This window comes from Lolium perenne, chromosome 1, assembly GCF_019359855.2.
Source record: "Lolium perenne isolate Kyuss_39 chromosome 1, Kyuss_2.0, whole genome shotgun sequence".
Lineage (NCBI taxonomy): Eukaryota > Viridiplantae > Streptophyta > Magnoliopsida > Poales > Poaceae > Lolium > Lolium perenne.
Window position 1 is genome coordinate 205,070,413 of NC_067244.2, and position 15,841 is coordinate 205,086,253.

At 46.1% G+C, this 15,841-nt stretch overlaps 2 protein-coding genes across 3 annotated transcripts; both read left to right on the forward strand.

Annotated features, from left to right (window-relative positions):
• The first annotated feature begins 6,219 nt into the window (after window positions 1-6,219).
• Window positions 6,220-10,004, forward strand: LOC127320473 (uncharacterized). Of its 2 annotated transcripts, XM_051349823.2 has the most exons (3): window positions 6,221-7,488; window positions 8,897-9,013; window positions 9,678-10,004. In XM_051349823.2, the coding sequence occupies exons 1-2, from the start codon at window positions 6,270-6,272 to the stop codon at window positions 8,986-8,988; spliced, it is 1,311 nt and encodes a 436-aa protein (XP_051205783.1). In that variant the 5' UTR covers window positions 6,221-6,269; the 3' UTR covers window positions 8,989-9,013; window positions 9,678-10,004. The 2 variants fall into 2 exon arrangements, with proteins under 2 accessions (XP_071678867.1, XP_051205783.1); XM_071822766.1 differs by lacking the exon at window positions 9,678-10,004 and having other exon boundaries at window positions 6,220-7,488; window positions 8,897-9,235.
• A 183-nt stretch (window positions 10,005-10,187) lies between these two features.
• LOC127320441 (uncharacterized) lies at window positions 10,188-14,570 on the forward strand. Its single transcript, XM_051349821.2, has 4 exons — window positions 10,188-10,328; window positions 10,585-12,160; window positions 13,067-13,171; window positions 14,252-14,570. The coding sequence occupies exons 2-3, from the start codon at window positions 10,906-10,908 to the stop codon at window positions 13,138-13,140; spliced, it is 1,329 nt and encodes a 442-aa protein (XP_051205781.1). The 5' UTR covers window positions 10,188-10,328; window positions 10,585-10,905; the 3' UTR covers window positions 13,141-13,171; window positions 14,252-14,570.
• The last annotated feature ends 1,271 nt before the right edge of the window (window positions 14,571-15,841 follow it).

Below are 15,841 nucleotides of genomic sequence, written 5' to 3' on the forward strand. Positions count from 1 at the left end.
AGTTAACATTATCGCAGCATCTATAACCTCAACTCAACGCCTGCAGCCCTTGCTTCGTCAGCTTGTCTTGCAAGTTTCATCCATGTGCATTCTTGTATCGTGTGACCTTCTTCATTGCAATAGGGACATTTTTTCACCCTTGCCTTCCTCTTCATTGCAGGTTCCTTCTTGGTCTTGGGTTCACTCGCCTTCTTCTGTCTTTTTTTGTTTGCTTCTTCTCTTAGCTCGATCAAAGGCTTATGTCGCTTTTCTGTTTCTTTTGGACGTCCTTTAGGTTTGTTCCTGGGTGGGTTTCGCAGGTTGCCACTTCCTTGTGCTTCATCTACTGCTGCTTTCTGTTGTGCTTCATTACCCTGATGACCTGCTTCATGCTGTTCTGGCTGCATACCTTCTTGCTGTTGCTGCATTCCATTTCGAGCTCTCCTCATGTTAGTTACAATTTTACTTGCTTCATCAACCATACTTGACACAATTGCATATGTATCTTCAGCGTAGCAAGCATCCGAAGCAAGATTGTTCATCTTCCTGCACAGTGCATTGTACTTCAGTGTGTTGGTTGTAGGAACCCCAAATCTGATTGTGTTTGCGCCGGGGTCTGGTGGAGTTGTTGTTGCCGCAGCAGACCAGCGATGAAGCAAGTACCTTGCTGGTATTTCTTGGACATTTAGGTGCACCATCACTCTGATGATGTGTGCGCATAAAAGACCACACATCTCGAATGTGTTGCAACCACAACTATACAATGATTCCGCAGCATCAACTTCAACTCGATATGTTTTAACATTAAGTCCAATGTTTGGAATAAGATCGAAACTCAACTTTTCTGCTTCAACATGAATTGGATGAAACCTTGTTGATGTCGAAATCATTTTCTGGAACCTTTCAAACACTTCTGGGGTGTAGAATTTCTGAGATTGTGCCTCAATGCTCCAACTGCAGAAAATGATAGTTGCAAACATAAACAACTATTAGATATTGTAGATATATATTATTACATTTCATTGCTGCAAGCATATATGAAACAAATCGAAAGTTGCATCATGAGGAAGTTCGATATATCTAACCTTCCCCAAAGAGGTCTCCCTGTTGTCTCCATGGTGAAACCTGCATTATCTTCACGATCTAGCATCAAGTTCTGGCACAATTCATATTGCTGCACAAAATTCCACACGGATTCACTTGGTCGAACTAGCTTTTTGAAATATGAATTCAGCCCTTCAGATCTTCCAGTTGTAGATGTAAACGGGAAGAATCTGTGCCTGAAATAGACAGGTGCCCATTTTTTCGACTGTCCCACATGTTCTGTAGGTGTTTGTTTTCAGACATTGAGTGTACTTGCAGCATGTGCTTCCAGCAGTACTCAAATTGTTCAGGAGAATCTGTTCCATATATGCAGGAATAGAAAGCATCAGCAAAAGGGTGCCCATCAACTAATTTTGGACCGAGTTTCCTTCTCGCCAAGTTCACCACATGGTAGAAGCAACATCTGTGTATTGAGTGAGGGAAAACTTTGGATATTGCATTACCAATTTGCTGATCTTGATCTGTCATTATATGATCAGGAGCCACTTGATTCATCGCCATCATCCACCTTTCAAAAACCCACTTGAATGTTTCAAATGTTTCATCAGGTAGCAAAGCACAGCCCAACACAATTGTGTGTGTATGGTTATTTATCCCGACTATTGGCGCAAAAGGCATATTGTATCTATTAGTACAGAAGGTAGTGTCAAAAAAGACACAGTCCTTGTACTTTGGATACAACGACCTAGTTCTCCCGTCCACCCAGAACAGAGCCCTTACAGCATTATTCTCATCCAGCTGTGTTGCATAAAAGAAGCTCGGGCTTTCAGCTTTTCTTTTTTCAAAGTACTCAATTGTCAGACTCATGTCTCGCAGCGAGACATCATTACGAAGCATTGTTCTTATGTTCGAAACATCTCTCTTCACATAACCCAATGTCCTCAGGTCACCACCACGAACATTTCCTAGGCACCCCATAATCTGAGCAGTAGTAATGTTTTGATTATGCAAGGTTTGCAGCAACTGAAAGTCCTCTTCTGGCACCTTCCTATGTGAGCGGTAATATCTTCGTCGCCCTAGTTGCTTCACCATAGGGTGTGTGTGATCCTCTGTGAAAAGCATCCTTTGTCCAACGACCGTTTCGCTTGCCAACATGCATATGTGCTTTGCAATCGTAGCGCAACAGTCTGTTTCGTTGCCTTGTATCAGACAGGTCCCATCTGCAGCCCTTTATTTTTTTATTGTTTCTCCGCGGTGAAGCTGCTCATGTCAACTGGACTATCCATCATATTTGCAGCAGAATCTTTTCTGTTTCGGTTTCCTTGAGTTGCAGCGATAGGTTTCCCAGTATGGACGCACTCGAACACCCTGTTCAGTATTGTATCCTTTGGTACATTGCGTGCTGTACTGTATTTTGTGTTTCCTATTCTTATGCCAAACCCTGTTTTGTAGGCATAGTCATTGTAGACTTTATATGCTTCTTCTAGATCATCGAATTCCATGCCAACATAAGGAACAGCTGGCTGTGAAGATATCTCATCAGCTGCTTCTTCAGCAGCATTCCCACTGGCAGCACTTTCTGGCCCCGGAACAAACGTAGCACTTTCTGGCCCCGGCACAAAAGAAGAACTTCCTGGTTCCGGTACAAACTCAGCATTTTCATTCACCGTAGCATCAACACCACAATTTTCTTCATACTCCTGGTTGAGATCAAACCCTCCTAGAATGCTGTCAGCAACAAACCTCTGCAAACATTTTTAGTTATGGTTAGTTGATACAATTTTTAGTTATGTTGTATGGCAGCACAACAAAAATTAGTTGAACATCGTTTTGCATTAACTACAGTGCTTCAATGAAACAATGCGAGAAAATAATATGACACCACAGCTAACCTTTTGATCATTGAAACACTATTTTTCTGAATAAATTCACATCTGCTACCTAGTATAAGATATGCTACCAAAACAGCTACTGTGCAAACAAACATGAAGCAATGTCACATTAGTTGCAATAGTGTACAAAATCATCCACACAAAGCATCTGCTACATGGAAGCACTAGGACAACATGTCAATCATCATGAGGACAGGAAACCATCCGAAACCCTAGCAGCATTAGCAACAACTAATTGCGGACAGGATCACTCACCGAAGCAGCAGGTTCTTCAATCTCAGGATCCTGAGTAAAAATTACTTCAGGGTTGTTGTAGCGAGGACGAAAACCTTGCAGCAGATCACCCTCTCTGGCGCTTGCCTGAGCACCCTCACATCGTCGGGGACGACCATGGTTTGAAGCAGAGAAGGATGCCACCTTCGATGGTGGCGCGGCCAGGTGATTTGGATCACCTTCGGAGGGGAAGAGGATTGATCGGAGTAGGTGGGCCATCCTCCCGCCGTCGATTGCTGCAGCTTCCTCCGGCGATTGCTACCTGGCGCGCCGCCGCGCCGCGCCGCGATCGCCGTCTTCCGCCGAGATCTGACCAGGGTGGTGAGCTTGCTGCGAGCAATCAGAAGGTTGCTTCAATGAAGCATAAGCGGGAGAGAGGGAGGGGGAGCTCCAGATCGGACGGTCCTCATTAAATGAATCAACGGTTACCGATCCGGAGGCTCGGTCGTTCTGTGCCTCCGGAGGATCCTCAGCGCGGTCCTTTCAATAACTCCCGTTCCTAAGAAGTCATACTCAGTAGCGTGACTCCCTGGCCAAAGGAGTCATATATGATCCGCAACCTCATGTCCTCATGTTTGTGGTAGCAATGTAAGGTTATTTTGTGTCGAACGTTTGAAAAAAAGGTTAATTTCGTCTAAACCCACGTAACCTCAAATTCCTGGAACTGCTGAAAGGCAATTGAAATCTTGAGTCTGGAGTGAACCGAGGCATAGCCCAGATGATTGCCGGGTGCTGAGACCTGTGCTACCCGCGAGATCGTGAGTTCGAGTGCTAGCGCCCGCTCTCTCACCGTACACACCAAATTACCATCTATTGAATTGCTTGGAGGGCTTCTTAACCCCCAAGTCGTATTTTTTATTTTTTAAATCTTGAGTTTGGAGGACTGCAAAAACTAAAAGATTGAAAATCTTCACCATGAGCGTGCCTACGAATTTGAATCCAGCAGCTTGCTTAAAAGCATCTCCATCAGCGGCCTCTAAATAGGCGCCGACAGGTACGCCGGCACGAGTGTATGGGGATGCTTCCGAACTATAGGGACGGCCGTTCCCCAAAATTTTTTCATACGATAATTTAAATTTTATTCAAACAATAATTTGTCATGCAGTAATTTAACACATTTTAACACAAATACAAATGGAATTATTTATACAATAATTTAAATTTTAAATCATGTGTTAGCGGTTCCTCTCCTCGCCCACAGATACACAACTAGTTCCACCTAAAGTTGAGCATGAACATCGGATTTTGCATGCATGTCAAGGAAAGTCACGAACTCTTGGGATACGTGCTCAACTTGAGTAAGATGCTCTTGATAATTAAATGGTTGATCATCATCTGTGCTTCGTCACGCTCGCTCCCAATGTTTATGTTGTGCATGATCACACAAGCGTTCATCATCTCCCACATCTGAGACTCCGACCAAGTGAGAGCAGGGTACCTGACAACGGCGAAACACTGCTAGAGCACACCAAAAGCCCGCTAACATCCTTGTGAGCTCCTTCCTAGCATGTCGCAAAATAAGCGTTCATCTCCGAACCTGGATTAGGGATTGTCTTCACAAATGTAACATACCTTGGATAGATACCATCTTGTATGCTTGGCCGTTGACCTCAAAGTTCACGGTAGGAGCCTGTCCCTTAGCTAGCCTGGCAAACACCGGAGAGCGCTGCAACACGTTGATATCATTGCGGGTTCCTACCATACCAAATCTAGAGATCATAGTCTGCGACCGCCTGAAGAATGACATTGTAGTGACCTTTATGCCCCTTGTATATTTCGACCTTTATGCCCCTTGTATATTTCTTGCCAAGCAAAATGACAATTCTTCCAACCCAATGCATGAAGTCGATGCTTCCAAGCATCACTAGAAACCCTCGAGCGGCATTTTGTGCCAGGATCTGAGCTGCATATCATCTGTCGTCGTCGGTGCTCTCAAATAATCTCCAGCAAACACCGCTATGACGGCTCGACAAAATCTGTAGACAACCTTGGAGCATGTCGACTCCGCCATACGCAGGTAGTCATGAACTGCATCTGTGGGAGCTCCTTATGCAAGACAACGCAATACAGCAGTGCACTTCTGGATTGAGGAGAAGCCCCACAAACTGGTGCAATCTTGCTTGCACATGAAGTAGTCGTCGCACTCCATGACGCCGAAGACAATCTTCATGAACAGCATCAACTGCTGGTGCCGCCGGACGACGGCAGTGTTCTCCTCCTACATGAACAGCCGCGCCAAGATCTCATCGTCGCTGTCCATCGCGACAATCCGCCGAACACCTTGCGAGCGGGACGGACGGACGATCGTGGTGGCAGCCTCCTAGTGCCAGCGAGGAGGCCAGGCGTTGAGATGAGGCGCCACGATGGCTGGTGATTTCTGGACAGGCGGGGTGGAAGGCGGCCACGGGGGAGGCGACGGGAGGCGGACCGGACGGGGGTAGGAGTTAGGGGAAACACGCGCATTTGGCTGACAGAAAGGCCCTGCGAGCGTTTTCCTACGTGGACAAGGGTGCCGGCGCCCCTTATACGCATCCCGCGTGAAGGGCCAGCACGGGATTATCGATAATTCTATTAGACCCGAAACGGTGCTTTATTGGATCGCGCCGGAGTGAGTCAAATATTGCTGCCGACACCAAACAATTTCGTAGCCTGTGCGTGCTCTGTTTCTTTCTCTGGTTTTCCTTGGAACGTTGCCTGTTCTGCAGAAGCAGAGGAGGTGGCGTCTCAGGGACCCCATCGTTGCTCGCTTCCCATCCCGGGTTCGGATCCCCTGGAGTTGGCCTCAACTCCACCGCGTGGAGTTGCACAAATCTCAGTGTGTACTGAAACTGCTTCCCTGCACGTTTAATTAAGATAAATCATAAATTGTTATGACTGATTAAATCTGGGCCATAAAGAGAAAAGGAGGGCTGAGATTTGTGCAACTCCACGCGGAGGAGTTGAGGCCAACTCCAGGGGATCCGAACCCCTCTGTAGAACAAGTCCACAGCAGTCGTCTCGTGAAACGTGAACCAACCCCAACCCACTGCACTTCCTCCATTCTACGAGTAGGATTTACCGCACCGCCCCATCCGCCGCACAATGCTCCGCCTCCTCACCGGCGGCCTCCGCCGCTCCCTCTCCACGGCCGCCTCGCGCCCGCCGTGGGCCCTCATCCAGCTCACCTCCATGGACAAGTCGGGGGCGCCGGCGCCGGGCGCGTCCTTCCACCTCGACGCGCCCCCGTTCCTCACCAACCTCACCGTCCCCGCCCACTTCGTCCACCCGCGCCCTCTCCTCGACCCCGCCACCGGCAAGCACGGCTCCGTCCCGGGCCAGGTCTGCGCCACCAGCGCCCACGGCTTCCTCCTCCTGCGCTTCTGGGAGTCCCGCTTCGCCTTCTCCGTCGGCGGCGGCGGCGGCGACCACCGCGAGTCCCTGGTATCCGCCATGCTCAACCTCTCCTTCACCGACGTGGACACTAACCCGGAGACCACGCGCTTCGTCTGCAACCCGCTAAGCGGCGAGCTTTACCGCCTCCCGGACATCGACGGCACCAAGAGGACCTCCGCCTGCAACCACCTCGGCATCCTCACCCAATCACAAAACAGCGACGCGCCCCCGGACAGGTACGCGGTAGCTGAGATGTTCACCGCCGGAGGCAGGGAGGAGGAGGAGGGATTGGCCATGAGGCGGTTTCTCTCCGAGACCGGGGAGTGGGAGAAGTTGGTGGGCTTGCCGTCCCCTCTGCCGGCTGCGGCGGGGCGGCAGATGGACGTCGTCACCGCCGTGGTGGCCTTCGGCGACCGGCTGTGGTGGGTCGACGAGAGCTGGGGAGCCGTCTCGGTGGACCCGCTCAGCGACCGCCCGGAGCCCCGCTTCGTGGAGCTGCCCAGAGGCAGCGTGCTGCCTGACCTCAAGGGCATGGTCTTCATGAAGCAACTCGGCAGGTACCGGCGCATGGGGGTCAGCGACGGGAAGATGCGGTACGTCGAGGTGTCCAAGGACAAGCCCTACGTGATCAGCGCCTTCTCCCTCGACGACGGGGGCACCTCCTGGACGCTGGACCAGGAGGTGCCATTTCTCCACATCTGGATGGACGAACGCAACCAGTTTCCGCCCTTGAAGGAGATGCCGGTGATTGGGGCCATTGACCCGCTCAACGCCAATGTGGTCTACCTCGTCTGCGGTGACCAGCTTCTCGGCGTGGACATGGTTAACAAGAAGGTTACCGGGAGTTCTCGTCTAGCTATACCCCGTGTCCCCATCCTACCATGTGTGCTCCCGGCATGGCTGGAATCAACCAAGATCCCGTACACAGGTAACATTCTCGCCCTTTGACCTATGGAAATGCTGAGTATGAGTATACTAGTATAGAATTGCTTGATTTGGGCACATTTTGTTTGTTTTAACACACTCTCGCCCTTCTGAAATTTTGTGCTTGGACTAGGCTTATGTATAGGATTCTCTGTATAGAAACTGTGCTGCTAGAATTTGGGTCCAAATTGAGAGGAAAGTGTTGTACATACAAAAGAAGTGCAGGATGTGCAACCAACTTAGGAAAATAGGCCGTCGAGGAGTAGAGCTAAAGCTAAGTGAAAGGCTGAGTGTGTTCTAGTATGTTCATTTATATCTTGTTTCCCTACCCCCTCCTACCATTGTGCTCCCAACTTAATGCCCCCTTATGCAGGTAATTTCCACAGTTCGTTGGATTGCTTGTTTGAGTCATGTGTGCTGAACACATGTTAGATTGGACACATTCCATTTAAACCTGCCTTCTGAAATGATGTGCCTGGAGGCTTGTGTACATTGCAGGGTCCTCTGTATACAAATTGTGCTAGAATTTTGTGTGAATTGAGGGAAATTGAGATGAATATGGGGAAGAGTAGTAGTGATTGGATCCTTTGTAGTGTGGTTCTGCCACTACCACATACAAAAGGAGAAGTGCAGCCAAGGTAGGAACAATAGGCTGCAGGAGTAGAGCCAAGTGAAAGACTAAGACGGTTCTAGTCTGTTTGTTCCAATCTTCTGGTACAGCTTCCCTTTACATCACAATGGGCCATGCACCATCCTAGTGGCCACCACGGTGTATGTCATTTGTGATGGCCTATTTTTTATGCTTTTATTGGATTTAGATATACATATGGAGAAATTATCAGCATATGAACTTTGTATTGGTAGATAAAGGTTACCCTGATACTTCACTGAGTTTTTGTGCCTTCTGTATCCTTTACCAATACACCAATTTTGTATTGCACAGTATCAAATTTATGGTCTGTGTTTATATAATTGAAAAGTTCTTCCAATATGCACTACTTTCCTGCCACGTGCATGCACAATGTGGATGTGCCTCCCCAACATTGCTGCTGGGAGCTAGATGACATCTTGCTGCACCACTCCTTCCCTTTCAATGTCACTCCTTTGGAGTCGCATGCTACCTTGTATTCTCATTTCATTGTAGTCTCCAAATTTTCTATTTTGCTTAAATATATATACCAGTGTAATGATGTTTCCTTGTTTCCTGATTTTCATATCAGATCACATGTATTGTTTACTAGGACATCCTAGGGAACATGGTATTGCTTTTTATTGATTCAGTTGGTTATTAGAATCAAGTCAGTACTCTTGTTCAATGTCCGAAGTTTTTATGCCATTTCAAGTCATGCATACCATGCAGACAAATGTTTACCTTGTTATGATTGTTTAAGCTTTTGTTTGCATGGTTGAAGATTGGAGCAAGAAGACTACTGCCAAAAGGGAGGTTTCGCCAGATGCAGACAAAAAGAACACTCTACGTGTAGAGGTAGAGCTGTTGAAATGAAGTGTACCAGATAATTCGTATTTTGGTACTTTCTCATAACTATCTCTCCTTGTATCATACATTATTTATCACATTCCATTCCTCTTAAAATTCTTGCAATTTGTTACTTCGAAATAACAGAAGTACTATTTGGTGCATTTGTCTGCCGGCTGCCAAATAGTATTAACTAGTGCTATTTGTGATTCACCAGACCTAACTTGTTATTTGAAAGTTAAAATGGGGGAGTGTGACAAATTGTAATGTTTAATAGTACAGCTTAGTACATACCGAGTATTTTCATTATGGTGAGCCATCGCCTTTCATCATTGCAAATATAATCACCACTGATCTTGCCAAAACTGAACCATGCTCTTGCTACTTCGTAAAATAAGGATATCGTAATTCTTGTTGCACCAGAAAGTAGAAAATAAACCACTCATGTTGCAGTGTTCAGATGGCACCTAATTTCTTTCATTGTTTCAAAGCGATGTTGACGTGAATCTCCTTGTGTTGCTGTTTACTTCTGAACCCATGCTTCTGTTTAGTTGTATTTATATTGAGCTCAAGAACAAATGGAAGAAACGCCTCTTTTTTATGTCACACATTCTCTCCATAAGAGTATTCAGAAGTTCCTAGTGTATATTTGCTTACAAGAACTATTGCAATGAGATTGGTGAGACTCATGCTTATGTTTACAACTTGTTTTGCAGGTTTCTGAGACTTGTAAGAGAAGAGTTGTTTGTGAGGACTAGGAAACTGATGGTGGCATTTTTTGAACTCTTGTGCTTTGGGGGAATGCTGTGGGAAGTCTGGGTTTGTTAGAATATTCTGGCGCACTTCCTTAGTCACAATTTGAGGAAATCTGGCAAACGTTTTACATATTTTGGCTTTGCTTGTTCACCCCTTGAGCTTTAGTAGAACAGCCTGATTCCGTCAGCAATTCAGCATGGATCGACAGTCAACAACAGCATCATGTATTTATGTCCTTTTAGTGTTGAATCGTTCAGTAGCTTTTAAAAGTTAGGGCTATGATATAATGGCCTACACTGTTCTGGGGTGTTGTTGTTGTCAACTATTACAGGCCATTGTGAAATCTGGAATGTCGTTTTAACTTGAGAACGCTTTCTTTGAATTGGCAAGTTCTGTAAGCTTAAAACGATGTGGTCTTGCATTGTTTTTCAATCTGGAGTTTAGATAAATCCTTGGCGCTGACATGGTTTGCCTTTATTTTGGAGGGGTTTAATCTCTTCTCAAGTTGTGGCTGATCTTGGCGATTTGGAATCCTTGCGCATACTCTGCAATGGATCAGTCACACGATGTATGCTCCGTGCCAGTTTTCTTACCTACTGAGAGTTTGGGATGTAAGCTGCTGATCGCACCACTGTCTTCCATGTCAAAATCGTTCAATTTACTGCTTTGCTGCATAAGTCATTTTTTAAAATTAAGGAACCCTGGTTATATCATTTTGTATGCTAAAAAATGTGAAATGTATTTTTATGCCAAAAAAAAAAATCTCATTTGGCAATTATATGTCCAATTATTTAGATGCTCAATTAGAGTTTCTGAAAGCTCACTATTGGACCTTAAATTCCTAATTGAAAGTTTTTTATATTTCAGACCGAAGTGAAAGTTTTGCGAGCGGATGATCCAGGCCAGTACCCTACTGGTCCTAGCGGTCAAAGGTCTGGAAACAGAGCAGGCTGAAGGAAAATTTGGCGGGAAATGGTGACGTATGATCAGCACAGCCAATGGGGCGACGCCGTTCAAAACCGCCCACCACACATTTTGCAAGGCCTGCCACGCCCAGATATTTGAGCTGTGTGCACCCGGTCCACGTGAACCAAGGCCTCTGCACACCATCAGGAATCCTTCTGCTCACAGCTCACCTCACCTCACCGCATCGGCATCACCTCTACAGTGCGCGCCGCCCACGCCGCGATGTCACTAAGGCGCCTTCTTGGCATCTCCGCCGGCGTCTCCGGCCGCCTACGCCGCTCCCTCTCCACGGGCGCCACCTCCCGTCCTCCCTGGGTCATGTTCGAGCAGGCGGCAGCGGCCGGCGGGTTGCGACTGCGCTCGTCCGCGCTCATCGTCGAGCCGCCGGGCTTCTCCCAACTCTCCGTGCCGGCGCTCAACGTCAACACCAGCGACGTCCCCGACCCCGACAGCGACGTCGTGCAGATCCTCTGCGGCAAGGTGTGCTCCGCGAGCGTCGACGGCCTCGTCCTCGTCACCGTCTACGACATGCGCGCCCCGGCCCCCATCCTCGCCAAGCAGGGCGCCCATCACGTCCGCCAGATGATCACGGAGATCGTCCCCGAGCACTACCCAGACACCACGCGCTTCCTCTGCAACCCGCTCACCGGCCAAGTGGCCCGCCTCCCTGACATCGGGGACGGCCCGACGCAGCTCCTGTGCGGCCCTCACATGGGCGTCCTCACCCAAGCCGACCGCGGGCACGGGCCGCCGGACAGGCTCGCCGTGGCGGAGCTGCAGGGGAACAGGATCCTCCGGTTTCTCTCCGACACGGGCGGCTGGGAGCTCGCGGCCACCGCGCCGTACCAACTCCCGCTTGCGCGCCGAGTGTACTTCGAGAGGGGCCAGCACGACCAAGAGGCGGTTGCCTTCGGCGGCCGGCTGTGGTGGGTGGACCTGACCTGGGGTGCCATCTCGGCGGACCCGTTCAGCGACAGGCCGGAGCCCCGGTTCGTGGAGCTACCCAGGGGCAGCGTGCTCCCTGCGCGCATCGAAGCGCCGACCGGGAGGTTGCTTCGTACCGTTGAGGAAGGCGAGGCCTTGCGGAGAGGTGGGCTGGGTAGGTACCGGCGCATGGGGGTCAGCGACGGAAGGCTGCGGTATGCCGAGGTGTGGAATCGGGAGCCGTTCGTGCTCAGCGTCTTCACGCTGGACGACGAGGGCAGCGCCTGGACGCTGGAGCACCGCCTGGTGCTCAGCCGTCTCTGGGCCGACGGAGACCATCCGTGGCTGCCTTTGCTGGAGAAGACCACGCCTCAAATTAGCGCCCTTGACCCACTCAACAGCAATGTCATCTACCTGTCGGTCGGAGAGCACATCCTCGTCGTGGACATGAACAGGGAGGAGGTGATTGGGAGTTCTCCGAAGGACGGCACCAGTTCCTGTGTCACATGCGTGCTTCCACCCTGGCTTGATTCCAGCCGGATCCCTGCTGCAGGTAATCAATAGCTAGGTCGTTCAAATTGTTACTCTTACATAATCTTGGAACATATATACCGTGCCTGGGTTGCAATTTTGCATTGTCCATGAGGTTTTTTCTGGGCCATCTTATTTTCAAAGAATCTGTTTACAATTGTAACAAAGAGTAGGGTTTGTTGATCATAACCTGGGAGGTATCGAGTAGAGATGATCTCTTCGTGTTGATCAAAAGATTAGATGAGCATAATTATTTCTATATAACTGCATTATATAGTTTGGTAACGATTTGGATGGGAACAAAAATTCTGTAGACCTTCGAAATATGCTGTCATTGTTAATCAGTTAGGTGTAGGTGAAAACATCATACTACTAGAAATTCCAGTCAGGCAATATGTTGTACTACTAGAAGTTGCGGTCTATGAGTATTTTTTGCACTACCAATTTTATCTAAACTGTACTCATGCTACTAATTCTCATTCACTTCGTGGGTTTAAAATGGCGATATCATTTGGAACTCGAGTTTTCAATTCCAATGTCTCATGTCACCTACCTTAAACTTCTAGCCCCTCCCCAGATATGTAGCTGAAATGGTCACATTGGAAAGTTCTACATTTACATGTTTCTACAGGCTCATGTAGTCTTGCGCGCTTGTATTTTTTTTTCTGCTACCCATCTACGCCAGAGTTTATTTAGAAGCATTCCGAGGGTAGGGTATGTTTATCATTCTGTGGGGACAATAATGGTCAAATGATTAGCACTGTTGGGAAAGACATAGAATGGTTTCTCTCTATAAGCAAGCCAATAATGACTTGGAATGCTTTCCTATATCAGTACAAGGCATAGAGATAGAATGTATGTATAAATTGTGTCGTGTTAGTCTTCTCTCAAATCCGTGTGCCTTCATCAGAGGAATTTGCATTTTCAGGCAAGAAGGATGATGGGGAAAACAAGACTTTGGCAGATGTTCTGGTTCGTTCTGGTGGAAGTCACATGAACTGAAGTGCACCAAGTTACAAGTCGATGTATCTCGGTACTGTGTTACATATATCTAAGCGCATGCTTCTGAATTGATCCATATATCGTTAGCTTTATGCCATCCATTCACATGTTCAGGATGTTGTATTCTTCTTACATATATATGTTACTCACGCCATTCAGTTTATGATTTCAAAGAGCAATCCTGCACACTTTTTGTCAATTATTTCAAAGAGTAGTATATATTGCCTAATATGTTGCCATCATTAATACCAGTCTGCTGTTGGTTAAGTTCTAGTTCATGTTTTATTGGAACAGTAGTATATGTTGGCACACATACTAGTTACAGAATTATTAGTCAGTCAGTATTTCAGTGCGTCTATGCCAATTGCCAAGCCAAGTGTTGTAATAACTAATACACGTGCTCAAATATTTAGTATTTTCAGATCATTTGGTATAATGCATCAGCCAGCATGTAATGCAGCTGAAAAGTATTGATGTACTAGCTTGGACCCTTAGGAGTATTAGTGTTTGCTGAACTAGATTCCATCATCTAAAAGAATGTTTCAGAACTAGCAAGCATGATTAACTTATTAGGTGCAGCCCTACAAACTGAGGAATAAACCATTGATAAGAACCTGAAGAATGCCTCGCCTTGTCACCATAATATCCAATTAAGCATTGTATTTTGTTTTTCCTCAAATACTATCATCAACTGATCATGCTTGAAACTGGAAATTGCGCTTTCATAACAAGTGATTAAAATATTAAGTACACCACCTGAGCAATAAATTATTGATAAAAACCTGAAGGATGCCCTGCCTTGTCACCATAATATCCAATTAAGCATTGTCTTTTCTCTTCCCCCAAATATACTATCACCAACTGATCAAGCTTGAAACTCGAAATTGTGATTTCATAAGAAATGATTACACATTGGGTGTTTCTGCTGCAATCAAGAAATGAGTGTTATCAAAATACTAATAATTCATTGTTCATTTCAACTTAAAAGGGGCATATGTAGATGGACTAGTTCAACAATTCTGTTTACTTTAAAAAAAATTGCTCCTTTTTTACTCTGCCAATCATTCCACTTATATGTTTATATTAAAATGTATCCGATGTTTTTTTCCAGGTTTCTTAAATCTAAAAATAATCAAGTAGTAGCTGATGGTGGCAGTTTGCCAGGACACCCATTTTGCGGAAAAGCTGGAGAAGTTTGGTTTTTTGGAGTTTGCTCATGAACTAGTTTTGGGGAAAATCTGGATGTTCCGGGCTTTAAATTCAAACCAGAACATTCTATAGCAGCACTCAATTAAGTCAATGTCTGGTTGCAAGACAATGCGCCCATTTTTCTGTACTAAAAGGTGGATTCAACACACTTTAACTCCCTTGTGGGTAATTTTGATTAGGGACATCCCCTGCTTACCTATCCCTACAGTATGAGTGAGAGATGTGTGATGATGTAATGATTGTTCGAAGTACTCTGTTTTTACTTAATATTGAGAAGAACCTTCATTTTGGAGAGATTTAAACTGATCTGGAGTGTGTCTGATCTTGGAGACATGGAATTCTCGCGTACTCTGCAACTGATAAGTTTACCCTTATAGGGATTGTACGGTATTGATCTTACTTACTTTCTTATATATGCCAGTAGTCCACTTTAATGCTTTGCTGCATAGGTTATTGTTTTAATTAAGGAACCATACCACTGAATAGCCTATTTCTTATACCATATCTCTATCCCGTGAAATTCTCGAGCCGAAAGATGGATGCATATACCTGCCGTGTTTCTTGGATTATTTACAAGATGTATTCAAGCTCTTATTTTTGCAACATTAGCTGCAGCCTATATAGGTCTCATTTTTTAGGCAAAAAGTTGATACTCTTTTGGCATTTTTATATTTCATTAAATGTTCAATTAGGGCATCTCCACCGATGCTCTCCACATGATGTCCTGCAAGACAAGCCCTTTAAGGGCACACACAATAGTTGTCGCGGTTTGGGGGGAGGAGGGCTGCCCACAGATCTGACCCTCAAAATGACCTCCCAAAGTAATTTTGGTAGAAAAATGCAAATAATTCAAAGTCTTCACCATAGAACACTCAAATCAAATTTCAAAGTTGGCACTCAAGTTACCCTCAAACTGGCCTCCCAAAGGATTCTTTTTTAAATTCAATCATATGACCGTGTCATATGCCAGCTCCATGTTACCGAACCTTGTCGTCATCTTTTCTTTCACTCAAGTTTCTGAAAAAACTGCTGGTCACTTGGTCCTACTTGTGCCCCACACTTATATGAACAGAAATCCTTTCTGAAGTAGGAGATCAATGTCCCTTTATTCATGTGAAGGGGATGTGCATTGAATGATGCAATCTTTAACGGATTTTCGCCGACCCTTTATGGAAGCCAATGTGTTTTTACGGAGAAAATAAATTTAATATTTCGTGGAGGAGAAGACAAAGTCTCATTCTAATCTCATTAGCATATGTTATCCTGAATGCAAATAATTCAAAGTCTTCATCCATTCTAAAACGCACGTGCACTCTGTCTACAAAATTTCTACCAGGAATTACGTTTTATATCTGATACGAGAGATAACTATAATGAAAATGGTACTACCTAGTGCTTAGATACATCCAAATTTAGATAAATCTAAGGCATCTATTTATAGATGGAGGGAGTATGTTCTGTTAAACCTTGTAGTTCTATGTACAAATACTGG

Coding starts and splice junctions, on each gene's coding strand:
- LOC127320473 (XM_071822766.1), top strand. CDS start 6,270: ATGCTCCGCCTCCTCACCGGCGGCCTCCGCCGCTCCCTCTCCACGGCC. Junction 7,489..8,896: donor AACCAAGATCCCGTACACAG/GTAACATTCTCG, acceptor GCATGGTTGAAG/ATTGGAGCAAGAAGACTACT.
- LOC127320441 (XM_051349821.2), top strand. CDS start 10,906: ATGTCACTAAGGCGCCTTCTTGGCATCTCCGCCGGCGTCTCCGGCCGC. Junction 12,161..13,066: donor CAGCCGGATCCCTGCTGCAG/GTAATCAATAGC, acceptor TTGCATTTTCAG/GCAAGAAGGATGATGGGGAA.